This window comes from Tursiops truncatus, chromosome 6 (assembly GCF_011762595.2).
Source record: "Tursiops truncatus isolate mTurTru1 chromosome 6, mTurTru1.mat.Y, whole genome shotgun sequence".
In the NCBI taxonomy this organism is placed as follows: domain Eukaryota; kingdom Metazoa; phylum Chordata; class Mammalia; order Artiodactyla; family Delphinidae; genus Tursiops; species Tursiops truncatus.
Genome location: NC_047039.1, coordinates 26,227,910 through 26,249,506, shown reverse-complemented (window position 1 = coordinate 26,249,506; position 21,597 = coordinate 26,227,910). Strand labels below are relative to the sequence as shown.

Below are 21,597 nucleotides of genomic sequence, written 5' to 3'. Positions count from 1 at the left end.
CCCCCTGGGGAGGGGATGCTGGGGCAAGATCAGGAGAGTCAGGCTCCTGGGCCTCTGCACTAGGTGGGGGCCAGTAGCTAGAAGGCACCTTCCCCCAGCCCTGGCCCTCCTTCCCTGACTCCCCCAGATGCCCCCATCCCCACCCTCCTCAGGAGGTTCAGCTTGGCTCAGATCTGATGCTGCCAGAGGCTGAGACTTCAGAGAGCACTAGGGAGGACGCTGTGCCTGCTTAGCCAGGAGGCCGTGGTCCACCTTTGGAGGGCAAAGGCTGAGCTCCTGTGGCCCTCCCGCCCCCTCCTGTGATGGGTCTGGAGTTCTGGCTCAGCCAGGGCAGGCAGGGCAGGGGCCGTGAAGCTGGAGAGCAGATGGTGATAATTGCTGTGGCAGATGGCCGTAGGGAGGGGCCGTGGCTTAGCACTCGTAAGAGAAAGTTTCTGCTGTTGAACTGCGATTTCTGTCCAAGTGCTGATTGCCATTTGAATAAAGATGCTAGATGGCACTGTTTGCCATAATACCCTGAAAAAAAATATCCAAAGAGTACTTTTGTTGCAAGAATTCTCTTGCAGTGCTAGACATTGTTTATCTTTACTCACCATCCATTTCTACATTTATTCTTCTACTCCTTGTGAAGGGTGGGAAGGTTGAAAACTACATCTCCCAGAGACTTTTGCCCTTAGGAGTCTGGATTGATTGACTTGGGTTCTGCCAATAAGATGTGATTGCATGAGATATGGAAGGCAGAAGGGAGGAGGGTGCCATTCTCTTGGCAGAGATGGCACTGATGTGTAGGTTCTGGCAGATGTGAACTTTTGCAATGGCCCAATTCCATATCCCACTCACTTTCACCCAGTTTCATGGGTGTGGCAGCTGTGACCTTGGCAATGGTTTCATGCAGCTTCTTGATCTCTGGATTACAGCTGCTATGGCAGGACTCTGAGGCCTAGTCATAGCCCCACCGACTTCAAATCTTAAAGTCCTTTCCATGATTTTGCAAGCAACTGATTCCCTGTATTAAATCCCTATCTGTTTGAAACATCTAGAGCGATTTCTATCTCCTGAACTACAACTTCATCTATACAATTATATTTTGGAGACTTTGGGATGATTAAACTCTTCTTTTAGGCAATGGTTACTCTCCCTTGAGGGGCTATTATCCAGGTCTGACTGAGAAAATCACATATCACCCATAGTTCCTGGACTGGGATGTGGCAACCATATGAGACTTGGATTGCCTTCATTGGGCAAGGTTGATATGTATTTTATGTAGGTGTGGGCATTATTTAAAGTGTGTATATGGGAAAGGGGTGGTGAGAAGAGTTGTTTGTTGGTGAAATCTCAAACATTTCAGCCCAGATGCCCAGATCCCAGCTGCATGGAGCCTGGGAGGTGAGGATTGGCCCCTTGTTTGAGCTTCAAAACTGGGAGGTTGGCCCATCTTCCATCAAAACTCACATGATGGGGGAATTCTCCCAACACAGGAAAGGGTTCTGATCCTAGAGGCCCAGAAATAACACAGATTTTTCACAGTGGTAGTTGGATGAGAGCCTGGAAAGATGGGGAGGCCACATGGGGGAGCTATGTTTAACACAGCCTTGGAAATTCATCTGGAAATGCCATGTTGGCTGGGGATCCAGGAGGACCCAGAGGTGGAGTAAGACATGAAGAACAGTTTAGGTGGCAGTGGGGTGATGATGATGAGTGAGAGTGTGGATTCCCCTCCCGATCTCCCAGAGCTCAGGGGTTCAAACCCATGGCCATATCATTCTCTGTTCCTCAATTTCCTCATCTGAAAAATGGGGATAATAGCTAGGCCATTAGGCTTTTGTAAGGATTAAATAAGATAAAGCAGGCACATGAGAGCAACCAATGGATTCAGTTAAAACAAGAAGTAGGTCGAAGCAGGAGGTCAGAATTCATGTCCACTAGCAGGGACAGCCACCCAGAAGTCAAGTGGCACTCAGATGATAGCTATTCAGAGACAGGTAAATGACTTTTTTTTTTTCGTCTTCTCATGTTTTATGAAGGTAATATCATTACAACATTAAAACACTTGAAATTTTTTATCTTAAAAATTTCAAAATAGACCCAAAAGTCAAGAGCATAATGTAGCACCCACCCAGCTTCAACTACCATCAACAACTTCTGAAATTTCATTATCCTCATCTCCTCTTTTTTCTGGAGTATTTGAAAAAATATGTTAACCATCATGTTCTCCACTTGTACATACTTGCAGGTGTATTTACATCCAAACAGTCATTTTTCTACATAATCACACTTTAAATTAACAATAATTCCTTTATCAAAAATGTTTAAAGAAAAATAATTCCCCATACTCCCATCACTATTTAAACCACAGTGACTCCACTTCTCTTCCAGTTCTGCAGGAAGTGTGCAAGGCCCAGCTCCAAAGTTCCAAGCACAGGAACTCTCTCTTCTGTTTCTTCCCCCTCTTAAAATTGTATCATGTTCAGTTCCATGTAGCCCCACTATCTTAACCAGGGTAGCTGGGTGAGTTAATATACCTTTAAAAATACCTTACGACCATTTAGCTCTTATGAATATTGATGCAAAAATCTACAATGAAATACTAGCCAACCAAATTCGGCTGCATATTAAAAGGATTACACCATGACCAAATGGAATTTATTCCCAGAATGCAAGGATGATTCAACATATGAAAATCAACCAATGTATCACATTAACAGAATGAACAGGAAAAAAAACCCACACACATGATCATTTCAATTGATGCAGAAAACCTTTTGACAAAGTCCAACACCCTTTCATGATAAAAACACTCAACAAACTAGGATAGAAGGGAACTTCCCCAACATGATAAAGGCTATATATGAAAAAATCCACAGTGAACATCAAACTCAATGATGAAAGACCTAAAGCTTTCCCCCTAAGATCAGGAGTAAGACAAGGATGCCTGCTTTTGCTACTTCTTTTCAACATAGTACTGGAAGTTCTGGCCAGAGCAATTAGACAAGAGAAAGAAATAAAAGGCATCCAAATTGGAAAGGAACAAGTAAAATTATCTTTGTCCATATCTTATACATAGAAAATGCTAAAGATTCCACACCAAATAAACAAACCCCGAAACCTATTAGTGCTAATAAGCAAATTCAGAAAAGTTATAGGATACGAAATCAACACATAAAAATCAGTTGCATACAGTAACAATGAACAATCTGAAAAAAATATTTAGAAATTAACTTAACCAAAGTGGGTAAAAACTTACAGACCGAAAATTACAAAACACTTCTAAAAGAAGTTAAAGAAGACATAAATATGGAAAGACATTCTGTGTTCATGGACTGGAAGACAATATTGTTAAGATGTCAATGCTACTCAAAGCATCCTATAGATTCAATGCAATTCCTATCAAAATCCTAATGATTTTTTTGCAGAAATTAAAAAAAAAATCCTAAAACTCATATGGAATCTCAAGGGACCCCAAATAGCCAAAGCATTTTGTAAAAGAACAAAGTTGGAGGATTCACACTTCCCTATTTCAAAACTTACTTCAAAACTACTGTAACCAAAACAGTGTGGTACTGGCATAAAGATAGACATACAGACCAGTGGAAAAGAAATTCTAGGGAATTCCCTGGTGGCTCAGTGGTTAAGAATCTGCCTGCCAATGCAGGGGACATGGGTTTGATCCCTGGTGTGGGAAGATCCCACATGCCGTGGAGCAACTAAACTACTGAGCCTGCACTCTAGAGCCCATCTGCCACAACTACTGAGCCCACACACCACAACTACAGAAGCCCACACACTCTAGGGCCTGTGTGCTACAACTACTGAAGCTGTGTTCTGCAACTACTGAAGCCCATGCACCTAGAACCCGTGCACCACAATGAAGAGTAGCCCCCGCTCGCCACAACTACAGAAAGCCCATATGCAGCAATGAGGACCCAATGCAGCCAAAAAAAAAAAAAAGGTCCACATCAAAAAAATAAAATTAAATTAAAATAAAAAAATAAGAAGAGTGTAAAAAAAAAAAAAGCAAAAAGAAAAGAAAAGAAATTCCAGAAACAACCCCTTGCATATAAGGTTGATTGATTTTTGACATGGGTGCCAAGACCATTTAACGGAGAAAGGACAGTCTTTTCAACAAATGGCACTGGAAAAACTGGATATACGGTATATGTCTGAACCCCTAAGGCCTGGCACAGAGTTTATCAAATGAATGACATTTGGGTCAAAGACTCATCCTACATTACACAATATGAATACGTGGGGGATGCCATGCCATTTATTCTGCTGTCAGTTGAGCTAAGTATGCCTAGGCAGGGAGTCACCAACAGGGGATGGCTTTGCTCCTTGGTCTACAACCAGATAGCCACAGGCAGAGAGGAGACAGGATTCCAGGAGGAGGAGGGACGTTTGTGAGCACCCAGAGCTCCTGAGCAAATAGCAAAAAAGGGAACCTAATAGCAAATAGCCTTTGAGCAAATAGCTTTGGTAGCAAAAAAGTGGCCACATCTAGGCCAGGTCCCAGCCCGGACACTTGTGTGCATAAGCATCCTGCCCCTTTGCCCTGGATGGGAGGAGTGGGGGACCCGGAGCCTTTGCTTATGAAGGTAGAGCGGGTTTCTGAGAAGATATCACTTACCTTTGCCTCCAGGCTAATGGTCACCCAGTCATTCTTGGCAGGGGGGTGCACCATGGGCACCCAGCACCCCAGTGTGACAAAGGCCTCCATTCTCCCATGTCTTCCATCCTGGTGAAGGGGTATAGGGTCCAGGGAGGGGGATAATAAGGACAGCCTGGTCTCTGCTGAGTCCTGAGCCCCTGCAGGACCCTGGCTGGAGGCCCTGGTGTGTGGGTCAGGAGACTGCTGAGGCCTGGTCAAGGTCCCTGCCTCCTGGAGCTGACATTCCAGGAGGAGACAAAGGTGCAAACGTGAATAAGCACAACATGCAGGATGCCACGGAGGAAGATAAAGCCAGGAAGGGGAACAAGTCATGAGGGCAGAAGGGCCACTTCCCAGAATGTGAAGTGTCTTGGGGGGTGGCTGCTGTAATTAGGCTTTGCCTCTGGGAGGGGGCTATGATCTTAAGTTTTGTGCCCCACCAAATTCACACATTAAATCCTAACCCCCAAGGTGATGGTGTTAGGATGGTGGGGTCTTTGTGGGTGATTCGATCATGAGGGTGGAGCCCCCATGATAAGTGGCCTTATAAAAGAGACCCCAGAGAGCTGCCTAACCCCTCCTGCCATGTGAGGACACAGTGAGAGAAGAGGAAGCCAGTTCTCACTAGACACTGAATCTGCTGACACCATGGTTTTGGACTTCCAGCACCTTAAGAAATAAATGTCTTTTGCTTATAAGCCTCCCAACCGTGGTATTGTTACAGCAGCCTGAATGTACTAAAGGAAAGAGTTTTGAGCTGAGGGGGTATGACTTGCCTTGGGCTAAGGATCCTACTGCTGCTGTTAGAGAAAATATAGGGTGAGGGGGCTGGGGGAAGGCCAGTGAGAAGATGACTACAATAGTCCAGTTGGGAGGCAATTGGGTTCGAGCCAAAGAGGGGGCAGTCAGGAAGGCAGGAGGCCAAGGCTAGTTCTGAGTCTGTCGTTTGCTCACAGATTGACAAATCAGATGGAGTGTGTAAGAAGCCAAAGGTGATAACTAAGGATTTTGCCCTGAGCCTGTTTTCTCATTTGTAAAACATGTAGCATAAGCCCCACATCCCGGGGTATTGGGAGGACTCGATGAAATGATGGAGGGCAAGCACCTGGCAATGTTGGAGGCCCAGTTGGAGCCCAAAAAGCAGCAGACCTGCTTCTCTTATCTTTGCCAATCCCCTATTCCAGCAGCCTCACTGGCCATTTCCTGTGCATCTTCTGGGTCTCCACTCAGGTGTCATATCCTCAGGGAATCTCTTCCTGATGACTATTCCCCCAACACTGTCACACATCATGGCTGCTCCAGTGACAGGTCCTCTGTCCCCAGCACCTATGAGAGTCCTTGCCTGTCCCCTTCCACCACCACCCTGTCTCCAAGTTCTAAGCTCCGTGGTCAATGCCTGCCTGCACCAGATTCCCACAGCCTTTTCTCTTCTCCCTCCTCAGGCCAGCCTCATATGAAGGCATGGAGCTGGGTGGGGGTTTGGGGTTTGGCCAGTTTGGGTCAGAAGGGGCCACCAATTCTCAGAGCATCTTCCTCTTATGTTCCTTCTCCCTTCTTTTCCCTAGCATCTCTCGCACTTAGACTGAATGGTGAGCCTAGGCCTGAGGGTTTCCTAGGACTTGGGACTCTCAGCTAAGACAAGGACAGACAGGCTGATTGGGCATCTCACTCCTACTACTCCTACTTTAATTTCACAAGTAAAATTATGACATATTCTCCTCATACAAATAAAACATGAAACCACTAAAAGGAATCAGGGCTCCTTAGAGAAATGGCTGATTCCAGGTCTGGGCCCAGAGTACAAGATGATCCTGGAACAACTTTGCTAGAATGTAAGAAAATTCTTAAAAATCGTGACATGTTGAAAGGATACAAAGCCAGCTGGTGGAGCTCCCACTGGCCAAATCTGCCACATCTGAGCATCTAAGTGAATATGGAGAGTAATGGATTATAACTCATTAAGTAAAATAAGAATCCACAGATCTATACCACTAATGAATGTAGTATCTTCCCTAGAGTACAAAGTTAGTAGGTGGAAAAGGAATGATGGAAATAGAATAGTCTGATATATACACAACCAAATATAAAATAGATAGCTAGTGGGAAGCAGCCGTATAGCACAGGGAGATCAGCTTGGTGCTTTGTGTCCACCTAGAAGGCTGGGAGGGAGACGCAAGAGGGATGAGATATGGGGATGTATGTATATGTATAGCTGATTCACTTTGTTATACAGCAGAAACTAACACACCATTGTAAAGCAATCATACTCCAATAAAGATGTTTAAAAATAATAATAAATAAATATATAGAAAAGAATAGGCTAGTAATAATTCCTTTAGGCAAGAAATATCAATGAAAACTACTGAGTTAAAAGTTTAAGGAGCTCAGCCTAAGCCATTTTGTGATCTAATCCTGGCTACAATGCTTGCCCTTGAACAGGTCTCAGTAATTAATGATCTTAAGGGAACAAAAGAATGCAGAAACATTACCTGCTATCAGGCAAGAGAAGTAACAATAGCAAAGATAATATATCAGTTGTGAAGACTGCCAGTTATCTTTCAGTGGTAAAGGTTAGCCTGAAGCACTCAACCACCAGATCAACCAGAACCTAAGGGATGATGATGTTGACCTTTTCTGACCCTGGTGACTTCAATCAACTAAAGTTTGGATTCTGTCAACTGTCAGCTGAGCCCCTTCATGAATATGCATGTACCCTCAGCTTACAACCTCCCCAATTTTACTGTTCTGGGACATGCTGCTTTAGGAAAGATCCCCGGTGTTCTCCTTACTTGCTGCAAGTAATAAATCCTTTCTTCTCCTGATTAAAAAAAAAAAAAAAAGTCTAAGGAGCTCATATAACTCAATATCAAAAAAACAACCCGATTAAAAAATGGGCTGGAAACTTGAATAGACATTTTTCCAAGGAAGACATATGGATGGCTTACAGGCACATGAAAAGATGCTCAACATTGCTAATTATCAGAGAAATACAAATCAAAACAACAGTGAGATATCACCTCACACCTGTCAGAATGGCTAGCATCAAAAGACTACAAACAACAAATGTTGGTGAGGATGTAGAGAAAAGGGAACCCTTGTACACTGCTGGTGGGAATGTAAATTGGTGCATCCACTGTGGAAAACAGTATGGACGTTCCTCAGAAAACTAAAAGTAGAACTACTACGTGATCCATTAATTCCACTCCTGGGTATATATCCGAAGAAAATGAAAACACTAAATTTGAAAAGATACAAAGTGCCCCAATGTTCCTAGCAGCATTATTTACAATGGCCAAGATATGGAAACAACCTAAATGTCCATCAACAGATGAATGGATAATGACAATGTGGTGTACACACACACACACACACACACACACACACACATACACACACCCAATGGAATACTATTCAGTCATAAGAAAGAATGAAATTTTGCCATCTGCAACAACATGGATGGACCTAGAGGATATCGTGCTAAATGAAATGAGACAGAGAAAGACAAATACTGTATGTTACCACTTTTACGTGGAAACTAAAAAATAAAACTAGTGAACATTACAAAAAAGAAACACTCACAGATGTAGAGAACAATCTCTACATCTGGGAGAAGGATGTACATCTGGGGAGAAGGAAGGGGGGAGGGACAGGACAGGGGTAAGGGATTAAGAGGTACAAACCACTACGTATAAAATAAAGCTACAAGGATATATTGTACAGCACAGGGAATATAGTCAATATTTTATAATAACTATAAATGGAGTATAATCTTTTTTTTTTTTTTTTTTTTTTTGCGGTACACGGGCCTCTCACTGTTGGGGCCTCTCCCGTTGCGGAGCACAGGCTCCGGACGAGCAGGCTCCGCGGCATGTGGGATCTTCCCGGACCGGGGCACGAACCCGTGTCCCCTGCATCGGCAGGCGGACTCTCAACCACTGCACCACCAGCAAAGCCCGAGTATAATCTTTAAAAATTGTGAATCACTACATTGTACACCTGAAACTCATGTATTATAAATCAAGTATACCTCAATAAAAATTTTAAAAGCTTGAGGAGTGACAGGATATTTGCAAAGTCTGAATTGTCTTCTCACAGGATAGTATCAATGATTACAAAGGAGTATCCAGCAGCATCCGGGCCATGGGTTTGCGAGTCTCCTGACAGGATTCTGTGAGAATTTAGCACCACCTCGTTGATATTCCAGCCAAAGTGCATAACCTAATGTAACCGTGGGGATGCATCGGTGTGTACATCTCTGGCCTGCACGCCTCAGAAAGGTCAAGGTCATAAAGACAAAGAGGGAGAAAGTCTCCCAGATTGAGGGACAGTAAGGACACCTGACTGCCATTTGAGGCGTGACCCAGGACCGGGTCCCGGACCAGAACCCACGCTACGAGGGTAGCGCAGGGAAGCCATGCTGGATTCGAGGCCCCGTCAGTGTCGGCGGTCCTGAATTGGATCATCGTAGGACGCATGGAAATGCCTAATTCTTAGGAAACACGCACGAGGCATTTCGTATTTAGCTGGGGCGAAGGCGTCTCTTCCGGTAGCGGTTTGACCATCTCCCCAACTGGATACGTCCTGGGCTCCGCAGGCCTCGCCCGTCTGAACCGTCGGGTTATAGTCCCCACCGCCACCCAGCCCGCCGTCCCCGCGACGCCCCGAGCGCTCCACGTAGGGTGGTTCAGACCGTGGCCGGCTCCACCCAGCCCCTGCACATCGCAGTCCGCGTCCTGCCGATGACCTACCGCACCACCTACCCACGCCTCGCAGGCCCGGGGGCGGGCACCGGAAAACACCAGTTTCCGGCTCCGCGACGGCGGATGCCCTGGCCAATCACGGGCGTGGGCGGGCGGGCGTGTGGAACTAAGGGCCTTGTAGTCGGCGCGCTGGTGGGACTACGACCCCCACAATGCTCCGCGTGGCAGCAGCGGAGGCTACAGCATTGGAAGGGGCCTCCCGGCACGGGGCGCGGGCCAATCACGGGCGGGGGAGGACGGGCGCTGGGCGCGACGGGCCTTGTAGTTGCCGCGGGCGGGACTATGGCCCCCACAGTGCCCCGCGCGGCGGCGAGCTCACGGCGGCTGCGTGGCGGCGGCGGCCGGGGCGCCGTCGGGTTGGGCGGCGGCGGCGGTGGCGGCGGCGGCGGCGGCGGCGGCGGCGGCGGTGGGGAACCCGGCCTGAGCCTCGGAGCGAGTGGCGTGACTCCGGCGGTGGTCACCATGTCCGCGCCGTCCGAGGAGGAGGAGTACGCGCGGCTAGTGATGGAGGCGCAGCCGGAGTGGCTGCGCGCGGAGGTGAAGCGGCTGTCGCACGAGCTGGCCGAGACCACGCGTGAGAAGATACAGGCGGCCGAGTACGGGCTGGCAGTGCTCGAGGAGAAGCACCAACTCAAACTGCAGTTCGAGGAGCTCGAGGTGGACTACGAGGCCATCCGCGGCGAGATGGAGCAGCTCAAGGAGGTAAGGAGCAAGGGCCGCCGGCGCCACGCCCTCCGCGCCCCCGGCCAATCCCGACCCCGGACTGACCTCAGCTCTGACCCCAGAGCCGGCCCTTGACCGTGGCCAAGACTACCCCCGAGCGGACCCCCAACCAGCCTCCGACGCAGGCCAAACTGACCCCTGACCCTGGGCCGGGTCGACTCCCCAGCCGACCCCTGACCCCAGGCAGCCCGGATCAGCACCGGGGCGCCCAGCGTCAGTGTGCTTGGCCGGCCGGGAGGCGGCCCTGCGGTGGGTGGCGGGCCCCAAGTGTGGTGGGCGATGCGCGTTCTAGAAACTCTGGCCTCCGCGGCAAGGGCTGCGGTGGAACCGTGTGGTCAGCTTTTCTGCTACTGATGGCAGGTCTCGGGCACGGTGGGATGGCGTCCTCTGCGGTGTTTGATTTTCTGAGTGCGGGGGATGGGGACGTGGGATGGATGCAGGTGACCGGCTGGGAAAGACCGGGCGTGTGTCTCCATCGTCTCCAGGCACATCACCTCCTTTCTCTGGGCGCAGCTGCCTTCAGAGGTTTCAGCGCCGGGAGACCAGGAAAAGGCGAAGTCGGGGGCTTGCCTTGAATGTGTTCATCACAGCTGGCGGGAGTACCCCACAGCCTCTCCCCATGCTCAGCTTGCAGACCACCCCGCTAGTTACTTCTCTGTGATGCAGTGCTTCTGTCCACTTCCCGTCCTGGTTGCCCTCCCAGGCCCTTCCCTGAAGTTGGGGGACAGGTCTGTGGGTGTTTGTCATGGATAAGCCTTGTGTCTCCTGTGTGATTTTTACTCCGGGGTGAGCAGATTGGACCCCCAGGCTGCCAAAGAGCCTTGCAGCGAGAGAGCTGTGCAGTCCTGCCGTGAAATAATTCTCTTGGGTGATTTAAGCACCATTTTCTCTCAGTCCTCCTTGCCTCCCCAGCCTTGTTGTGGGGGTGGGGAGGGAGAAGTTGCTTCCTGGGTGGAACACCCAGGTTTGGATCCAGGTCTTGCCTTTTGCTGGTGATGTGGCTATGAGCAGGAACCTTAGCTTCTTCCTCTGCAACATCCCACCCAGAAAGGGTTCGTCTGCGGCATATTTAAAAAGCCTGGACAAGGTGTTAGGTATCTAGCCTGTCAGTGCCTGAGATAGTCTGCCCCTTCCCTACTTGATTCTTATCTTGTCCAGGTAGGCTCCTGGCCCTTGGTCTCAGGATCCACCATGCTCGCTGCTTCCCGGACTGCCCACCTCCCAGCACCCCACTCCCAGTGGCCTCAGGAAGGTGCCTGGGCTATTTTGAGCCTCCGTGTCTCACTGGGTAGACCAGTTGGGTCCCCTTCTGATAGTGCAGGGAATTAATTCATGAAGGTACTTAAATCTATGCTTGGTGGAGCAGGTGCCCTGTAGAAGACAGATAGGGGCCCCAGGGAGGGTGATGGTGGAGCTCATTCGACCCGAGGTCTTGTATCTGTCAGCAGGTATTGGTACCTACTCCAAGCCAGGTTTATCTGGCACTAGATCTACAAGAGGGGTGACATGTGACCCCTCTGGCAAGGGCCTCATCTTAGTGTGTGGGGTAGGGGAATGTGCCCAAGATGGAGGGATGCTGAGGGGGCCTTGAGAATATGGAGTGGGAGACATTAGGCTCACCCTCTGCAGCTCAGAGGTGAGCCTGGTCTTTCCTAGCCTCTCCCCTCAGAGTTCATAGTGAGCTCCCACTGGCAGCATGTGCAGTCCCCTTCTGTGTTCACAAGCTCGAATTCACGTCCGCTGTAAGAGCAGACCAGAAGGGAAAGTTGCACAGGAATTAATCATTCCCTGCTTAGGGACCTTTCAGTTGTCAACTCTTTACTGTCACAGACATTTGGCCAGTGTAAGAATCTTGACTCAGTTTTGTGGCATGTGTCTGGAGGATGGGTCCCCAGTGGAATTGGGAAGATGGTATATCGGTCTCCACAGGTGTTCTTCAGGTGGCTGCTTGCTTAGTTTGATGTTACCGTCTGGCTCTCGCACACACTGGCCACATGGCCTTGGACACATTGTCCCACTGTCCTGAACTTCAGTTTCCCTCATTGTAGGTGGGATGAGAACAGTTCAGCTGGAAGTCTCAGCAGAACTAGAGGAAGGTGCATCAGAGTCTCAGTAGATGTTGCCAGAAACCTCACACCAGTTTACTCAAAGCCATGCCAACACAGGCTCTTGTCAGCCTCTCTTAATTCTTGTTATTATTATACTTGGAAATATTTACTCTTATTTTAAAAATCAAGATTTAAGGAGACCATATCTGTTGGGTCTTTTTAAAATTTTATTTGTTTTCTTCTGTAGAGAGATGAGCCATCTTCATTCTTTTAAAACTTTATTTCTTTAACTAAAGTGGGTTCAGTTACTAACAAATTATGCTACGAACAGAGGGGCCTGTATTCCTGTTGAGCATTTGTAGATAATACTGTTTTAGAGGGAGAGAAGCTGGCTGGTCTGTCCCAGGTGACTGGGTTGTGACCAGACCTGAGGGAGGGTCCTCTGTGGGGCCAGTGGCAGTGGTGCTGGCCCTGCAGCCTTTCTCACATGGTGAGTGTATGTGTGTCTGTGTCCTACTGACACCATGGTGTGCGGGAGGAAGGGTACCCACTGGCCCATTTTGCCTAACCATTTTGCTAGTGATTGAGCTTGGCTTAATAAGGGCGCTGTATGTCACAAGTTCTGCCGTGCCCCCTTCCCCACCATGGTGACAGATTTTGGTCAGCCATGTGATGTTTCCTGTCCTCAGTAGCCATGGAACATCTCACTCTGTGTCCTTAGCTGCAGTTTGAAAAGGACAGGTGTGCTGCCCTTTTCAAGACAGTTCCTGCCTGCATGGCTCAGGCAGGTACCAGGAGTGAGTGGTCCTTGTAGGTTGGGAATGTGAGGGCTGGAGGGCATGCCGCAGGCAAGTGGTGGGGGTCGTGGTGCAGTCTCAGCCCCACCCTCGCTTGGCTCCCAGAGAGAGCAGGAAGACAAAGTCTGGATGCCCTTGCTGACTTATGTGCTACCTCGGGATCTTGTCTGTGCAGTATACTTATATCCCAGGGAAGCCGCGGGTGGAATTTGGTGAGCTGAAGCCTGTCACAGGCTGGGACTGGTGCCTGGCACACAATAAGTGCTTACGCAATAAGTATGTGTTGGCTGGTGTCATTAGCTCCTTCCTTCCCTCCACCTCACCCAGGCCTGGATCCCCTCCCAGCTGTCCCTGTAGTCACCTTGTCTCTGCTCCTTGTTCTCGCAAGGTCTGGAGTGGCCCTGCTTCGTGTCCAGAGGGCGGCCTGAGCCTGCTGCCTGGGGCCTCTGGCCTGGCTCAACCTACACTGCTCTCTGCATTCTGGTTGCCTTCACTGCCCTCACCATCCCTGCCTCTTCCCAATCTTGGATCTTGGAAGCTCTGCCTGCCCTTCAAGGCCTGGACACTTTTCAGAGCCTCCTCTGGACTTGCCTGAGCCCAGCTCCCAATACCTGGATATCCCTCCCATCCTGCAGGCTCTGGCTGCATGAACAACTGTGGCAGAGCTGGTGGGAGCAGCTGCTCTGTCCTCTTTGCTTCCTCCTTCCCATCCCTCTTGTAATTTCCTCTCTCAGAGGATGGGGAAACCAAGGTAGGGATGGGTGTGAGTGATTGAGGAAGGTCCAATAGCTCAGACCAAGTTGGAAGTTTTCTTTGGGCACCAGGTTCCTGTCCAAGTCTGTGTAGAAGTTCCGGCCATGAGCTGGCTTCACAGAGGAGGGTGGTGTGAGGGCTGCCGCTCAGGCCTCGCCCCTGTTGGTGAGCTGTTCCTGCCATAGCCTCCGCATGCCCCACCGACTCCTGCAGTCCTCATGCCATCCCTTGGAGTCACCACCCTGTTATGTCTGTTGTACTGCTGGGGAAACCGAGGCATAGAGAAACTGAGTTTCACTCAAGGCCCTGAGCCTAGGAAGCCTGTCCCCAAGAGAGCAGGCACCTGTGGAGGAGGGAAGGGCAATTGGAGGCCTCTGTGCAAGGCGCATCCTTCTCAAGTGTTTGTTTTGAGACAGGAAAAGTCCTGATTTGGACTAAACCCTGTGAGGATTCTGCTCATCTGATACCACCCTAGAACTTGGAGCAGAGAGCCATTGGGGGTTGGGAGACTCTAGGAGACCTGTGGGCCTTTCAGGGCAAGCTGTGTGGTGGTCTGCTGTCAGCATGAAGAAGCCTGACTTGTGGTGGAAGTGGGGATCCAGGGAATCCTGGAGGTGCTGAGACAGCCCTGCTCCCAGGGGTCTAACAGCTGGGAGAGGCAGCTACCAGCATCCAAAGGCAATGACCACACGCCCCACTGTGGCTGCATTGCTGGGCATTCCCCACTTTCCTGCCTGCAGAGCTTGTGTCTGGCAGGGCGTTGTGAAGCAATCTTGAGGGCTCTTCCATTTTTAAAAATTCCCAAGACTCCCGTGTCACCTGGCATTCTGTCTTCCTGCAGGGCCTGGGGGTTAAGCAGCTGCGTACCTCAGTGTTCTCAGGGTGTGACTTTGGATGGGTGGTTGGACACACTATGAAGGAGCTGCTTTTCCATAACTGGTGCAGGAGGGAGGCCAGGCCTAAGAGTGGCACTGCCTGGGCAGGTGAGGAGGTACTGCATGTGCTGTCCAGGGCTGTGGTTTCCACACTTTGGCTCCAAGGGAGCAACTGGACCCTTCCTGGGCCCTCAGGAGCTATGTGGCCCTGGAGGAATGGCTCTTCCCTCAGGATCAGGCTGGTGTACCTGGGGCACTTGGGCAGGTAGTGACCGAGGCTCCTTAAGTTTGAGCAGCTGCCTCAGAGAGAGCCACGGCCAGGTAGACACAGACTCCTGCTGGGCCTTCCCACCTCAGGGACCCCAACCCCTTACTGTGAGGGAGGAGAGATCAGTTTACCCTTGTCAGTTTGGGGCAGCCACCCCTCAGTCAGACCTGCTTCTCCACATCCGTGCACTGGATAAAGGGCCACTACACATGCTGAAGGTAAAGAAAGATTTGGTTTCTTCTTAGACAGCAAAGCGAAGGTGGCTAGCAGGCAGGGGCTGGCCAGGACCCTGCAGGCTCTGATGGATGAGACTCTCCTGGGCCCCAGGCCCCATACTGTCCAGTGTTTGAAGTGTGGCCCCTCAAGCTGTCCCCCAGAGCCGGAGAGGGCCCCGTGTGACTGCCCAGCCGCTGTCCTGGGCATCAAACCTTTCTGTCCCAGCCCTGCTGTGCCATGGGAGGTGGACTGACAGATGGGGCTGCAGGGGCAGGGTGTGTCTCGGGGACATGTGGTAGAACAGGCAGTCCAGGCTCAGGTAGGTGATGACATCAAGGAGTATCGGGGCCTGGCTTCTTCTTTAGAGCTTAATATGCTTAAAAAAATTGTTCATTCACTTTAAGAACATGAAAATGTAGAAATGAGCATGTCTCTGTAGGAATTATGGAGTATGTATGGGGAACTACCGGGTTTTTCTACTTGCCAGCTTTTTTCTTCCTGTGTATGTATGTGAGATACATATGATCTATAAAAACTAGAAAGTGCTTTGAGCATCTATAACAGTTGTTTTTAAAAAGACACAGAGTTTGGTGTTATTCTTTGAGTTGCAGAAAAGTAGGTTTCATTCAAGTGGTCGAAGACCTGGAGGTTTCCATGGGTTTGGAAGGTTCTGTGCACTTCCAGTCTATTGTTGTATCATGTGAAATAATTGTTGTAGTTTGAGTTTTATGGGTTTGCTTTTTTAAGGCAGTTTTTCTGCACTGTTCCCCTCCTAAAGGTCTTCCATCTTTAGGGGAAGTTTTAAGCATAACCAGAGCAGAGAGATTGGCCTGTGTGTTTTCGCGCCCACTTTGGCAGCTCCAGCTTTGGCAGCCTCCGTTCTGTGCCTCACTTCTACTGTAAGTACATTGGTGTGTTGTGTTGAGAAAGTAATCTGTGATTCTGTTTTTTTATAAAAACAGAATCACAGATTAATTTTCATACCTCACAAGATTAACAGTGACTCTTTAATGTCATCTTCTATCTGGTCAGCGTCCGGATTTCCCTGTTTGGCTCATAGTCGCTTTACAGTTGTTCTGTTTGCATTGGGAGCCAAGCAGGGTCCACTTGGTGCACCTGGCTGAGGGCGCCACTGCTTACAGGGCCTCATGTGACCATCCTGAGGCTACCCGTCCTGCTTCCCCACTGGCAACCTGGAGTAGCTGTCCCCGCCCCCATGCAGGCCAGGCATCTCACTCTTGTCTTGTCTTTCCTTTCTCTTTTTTAGGAAATTGGCCACAGTGCTACCTTCAGCTGATACATGTCCTTGCCCTTGCACTGCTGGGTCATTGTTGCCCATCCAGTTCATTCATTAGACCAGCTTTTATTGTGCCGCTGAGGCTCGTGGTCACCTGTCAAGTGTATTCTGACTGTGGTGCTGAGAGGTGTCCAGCTCTCTCTGAACCAGGAGGGAGGAGCTCTCTTTGTCCCAGTTCCATAGGTGAGGATGCTGGGGCTCAGAGTGAGGGCTAACATCCCACACTGTGTGCTAGCAAGGCTTGACATGATCTTGAGTGGTCCTCTCCCTGGGCCTTGGTTTCCTTGTTTTAGGCCAGCACATCCCTGAAGCCCTGGCAGTGGACCAGATTCTCCCTCAGTGATGGTGTCAGGGCAGGCCTGGGACCTCACCCTTCTAGCTCCTGGGGTCCCCTGGGCATTCTCCTCCCACCTTCCCCCTCACATCCTGCCCCAAATTCTCTGCAGGGGTCCAGGCTTCTCCACCGACCTGAGAGATTCCCTGGGTATTGTAGAACTGTGACCCAGGATGATCAGAGGGGATGTAGGCCCCTGGAGTTGCTGCTCCCAACAGTCATGAACCCGAGGCAGTACCTAATGTTGCCCCATTGCCGGTTTGGAGAGGCTGGAATTGCAGTGAGTCCAGCAGCAGCTGACAAGCAGGTCTGCATTCTCATCAGCACTTAGTGTTGTTGGTTTTGTCATCGTGGCCAGCATGGTGAGGGAGAAAGGGTGTCTCAGAGGGTTTGATTTATTTCTTATGGGAGCAGTCAGCTCTGCCATAACTGTTTTTTTTTTTTGCGGTACGCGGGCCTCTCACTGCCGTGGCCTCTCCCATTGAGGAGCACAGGCTCCGGATGCACAGGCTCAGCGGCCATGGCTCACGGGCCCAGCCGCTCCGTGGCATGTGGGATCTTCCTGGACCGGGGCACGAACCTGTGTCCCCTGCATCGGCAGGCGGACTCTCAACCACTGCACCACCAGGGAAGCCCCATAACACTGATTTTGAAAATGCAAATTTTTTCCAGAGTGATTGATATTTGAGGGAACAATATGAGCATAATAAGAGTTATGTGTGATTTTGTCCTCAGAAAACACCAGGTGAACACAGAACCTGCACCCAGTGACCCACCCACCTGCATCTGGTGTGACTTTCCATCTCATTTCAGAAGGCCTGCTTTCCCCCTCTGGAGAAGTCATATCCACGGGCAAACCTCAGGGTTTTGTCAAGATAAAGTGCCATGTGTTGCAGCATTTATGTGTTTTTAAACTACCTGACACTTCTAAAACTCTGCTGCCTTTTTTCATTAATTTAAAAAAATAAACTGCTTTAGGGCTTCCCTGGTGGCACAGTGGTTGAGAGTCCGCCTGCCGATGCAGGGGACACGGGTTCGTGCCCCAGTCCAGGAAGATCCCACATGCCGCGGAGCGGCTGGGCCCGTGAGCCATGGCCGCTGAGCCTGCACGTCCGGGGCCTGTGCTCCGCAACGGGAGAGGCCATGGCAGGGAGAGGCCTGTGTACCGCAAAAAAAAATAAAAAATAAAAATAAACTGCTTTAGATCCCCTGGCTGAGGTGTTTGTCAGGCATCTCCACTTCAAGGTGCTCTTTCATCCTTTCCAAACTGCACAGCTACCACCCTAAGGACAAGGCGGGGGCAGGAGAGGGTCATGCTCACTGCCTTGAGGGGAAGCATGTACATACATTGTTCGGAATTTTTCCCCATGGGAGACATGTCTCTTCCCAGTTTACTTGTTTATTCATCCATTCATTTATATTGGTATGGACTCACGGATATTTATTTTATATTTGGGCTTTATTTTGTTGCTTAGCTTGTTACAGCTTTGGCCCCTGGCAGCTCTTTCATTTGGCTCCTGTGCCCCTTCAACATACCTATCATTGTGATTGTTTCCTTCCTTCCTCCCTTCCTCCCTCCCTCCCTCCCTTCCTTCCTTCCTCCCTTCCTTCCGGAGAGCCTCTTTACTTTCTGGTGCCACAGGGTTCTCCAGAGGCATCCTGTATGTTCCCTGCCCCAGTACAAGAGTAAGCATTCTCCAAGGAGTCCTGGTTCCTTTTATTGGAGAATGGTATTAGAAGCCAGGATCTGGGTGCTGGGTGTTTGTTGCTGCTGGAGTGTCCCTGCTTCTAGGCCCTCTCAGCCAACAGAGGCAGGAGATAGATCTGGCCCACATATACACACACATCTATAAACATTTCTAGATGTAGTCACATGTATTTATATTAAGCTGAACATGAGTTCCTACTGATGTCTCCAGCTCTGATCTATCACCACGTAGATCATTCCCACCACCTCCCCTTGCTTATCTGTATGTAACCTCCCTCCACCAGAGAGACACCTGGCTTCCCCATCCCCCACACAGCTCCATTCCAGCACACATCACAGTAGTGTCAGAACTGTTGACCTATACCCCTTCCCCATCCCCCACACAGCTCCATTCCAGCACACATCACAGTAGTGTCAGAACTGTGAAATAATTTATCAACTAGAGTATAGTGCTCACGTGCTGTTCTTTTTGACTTCAGTCTTATATACTCCACTGATTTCCAAATACATTACTTAAGCAAGCACCTTATTTGCTATCCCCTTCAGTGAGGTGGTTTCATCTATCTGTAACACAGATTGTTTTACCACATTCTGTGTTCCAGCCTAGGATCCCCATATGTCCTAAATGATTTTTAAAAAAAATTTTATACATTAAGGTTCACTCTTTGTGCGGCAAAGTTATCTGGGTTTTGACAAACAAGCAGTGTCATTTATCTACCATTACAGTATCATACAGAATTGTTTCACTCTGTTAAAAAAATCCCCTGTGCTTTATTCAACACCACTCCACCCCAAAAAAAGAACCCCTGGCAACCGCTGATCTTTTACTTTCTCCATAGTTTTGCCTTTTCCAGAATGTCATATAACTGGAATCATATAGTATGTAGCCTTTGCAGATTGGCTTCTTTCACTTAGCAATATGTGGGTTTTTTTGTTTTTGTTTTTTTGCAGTACGCGGGCATCTCACTGTTGTGGCCTCTCCTGTTGCGGAGCACAGGCTCCGGAGGCGCAGGCTCAGCGGCCATGGCTCACGGGTCCAGCCGCTCTGCGGCATGTGGGATCTTCCCGGACCAGAGCACGAACCCGTGTCCCCTGCATCGGCAGGCGGACTCTCAACCACTGCGCCACCAGGGAAGCCCCAGCAATATGTGTTTAAGATTGATCCATGTCTTTTCGTTGCTTATTAGCTCTTTTTTTTTTTTTTAAATCACAGAATGATATTTCATTGTTTAGATATACCACAGTTTGTTTATCCATTCAAAGTGGGCATCTTGGTTACTTCCAGCTGGGAGCAATTATTAATAAAGCTGCTATAAAACATCCATGTGCAGGTTTTGTGTGGACATAAGGTTTCAGCTCCTTTAGGTGAACACCAAGGAGTGTGCGACTTGCTGGATCACAGGGTAAGAGTATGTTTAGTTTTGTAAGAAACCGCCAGACTGTCTTGCAAAGTGGCTGCACCATTCTGTATTCCTACCAGAAATGAATGAGAGTTCCTGTTGCTCCACCTCCTCACCTGCATTTGGCAGTTACTAGAGTAGGTGTATAGGGGCATCTCATTGTTCTCATTTGCATTTCTCTGCTGACATATAATGTGGAACATGTTTTCATGTTTGTTTGCTGTCTGTGTATCGTCTTTTGTGAGGTGTCTGTTCTGATCTCTTGCTCATTTTAAAATTGAATTGTTTGTCTCCTTATCATAGAGTTTTAAGAGTCTTTTATCTATTTTAGATACAAGTCCTACTTTGCAAATAAATAACCCAGTCTGTGGTTTGTCTTTTCATTCCCATAATAGTGCCTTTCACAGAGCAGTTTTTAATTTTTTTAAATTTATTTATTTTTATTTTTGGCTGTGTTGGGTCTTCGTTACTGCGAGTGGGCTTCTCATCGGTGGCTTCTCTTGTTGCGGAGCACGGCCTGTAGGCATGCGGGCTTCAGTAGTTGTGGCTCGCAGGCTGTAGAGCTCAGGCTCATTAGCTGTAGCTCATGGGCTTAGTTGCTCCGTGGCATGTGGGATCTTCCCGGACCAGGGCTCGAACCCGTGTTCCCTGCATTGGCAGGCGGATTCCCAACCACTGCGCCACTAGGGAAGCCCGAGAAGTTTTTAATTTTAATGCCATTTTGTTTTCATGTTAAGATTGTCCTCACCAAACCCAGGTCATATAGATTTTTTGCCTATGTTTTTATCTAGAGGTTTTATTAGTTTTGCATTTTATATTTAGATCTGTGGTTCATTTCAGGTTGATTTTTGTGAGAGGTATAAGGTCTTTGTCTAGATTCATTTTTCGCACATGGATGTACAGTTGTTCCAGCGTCATTTGTTGAAGAGACTGAACTTTCTTTATGAAGTTGCTTTGCTCCTTTGTCAGTGATCAGTTGGCTGTATGTGTGTGGGTCTACTCCTGGGAGTTCTGTTCTGTTCCAATCATCTGTGCAATTATCCTTTTTCCAACACCCTGCCCTCTTGAATGTATGTTGCTGATTTTATTAGGTTTCTGTCTTTTTATGTGTTAATGGTGAATCTTTCCCTTAAGCCCTGTGGTTTTTGTTATGTGACTCGGCACACCTGACTGGGATCTGCTGGCCTAGGTCTTCAGCCCTGGGTTGGCAGGGTTGGTCCTGGTCATCATCAATTGGTGGTCCTTTTTTTTTTTTTTTAAATCTTGAGAAAAAGTAAAAACAAAAATCACTAGTACAGTTGGTTAGATTTTTGATAGAAGATGAGTATGATACTTCTCTGTGTCTTTGTGTCACTGTTTTTAAGGTGGTCCATGGGACCTTCTGTTTGAGCAGCTCAGTCAGGGTTGACTTTACTCCTGGGAAACCACCCAGAAAGCTGCTTAACTTACTAGCCTTATGCATTTGACCCAGGCAGTAGTTAGGGGAGGGGTGTGGACTCAGCCACTGCTCAGACCTGGGATTGGGTCCCAATTGGCCGTTTACTAGCTGCTTGCCCCACAGGCAGAAGCTGGTGGCTAGGTCCCTCCAAAACTGTGACAGACGCATCCCCATCTTCGTTTCAGGTACCTTCACTATTATTTCAGGTGCTCACCACCCTATGTGAGCCCCTTTCCAGCCTGCCAGGCCTCTAGGTCTGGCCCTCTTCTCTGGTGCTAGGGTCAGACTCCACCCCAGAGATGCCCGCCCAGCCTTTCCCTATGCCAGCTCTGACT

The 21,597-nt window shown here is 48.9% G+C and overlaps 1 protein-coding gene across 3 annotated transcripts in view; it reads left to right on the top strand.

Annotated features, from left to right (window-relative positions):
• Positions 1-9,773: 9,773 nt before the first annotated feature.
• The window catches only part of BICD2 (BICD cargo adaptor 2), a 66,655-nt gene continuing 54,831 nt past the window's right edge, over positions 9,774-21,597 (top strand). The window contains exon 1 of one of the 3 annotated variants that reach the window (XR_012332438.1): positions 9,774-10,107. Coding sequence is in view for 2 of the 3 variants with exons in the window: in XM_004328388.4 (XP_004328436.2) it covers positions 9,868-10,107 (240 nt within the window). In the remaining variant the exon portion in view is untranslated. The remainder of the gene's footprint in view (positions 10,108-21,597) is intronic. The other 2 variants (XM_004328388.4, XM_019940465.3) reach the window with 2 other exon arrangements.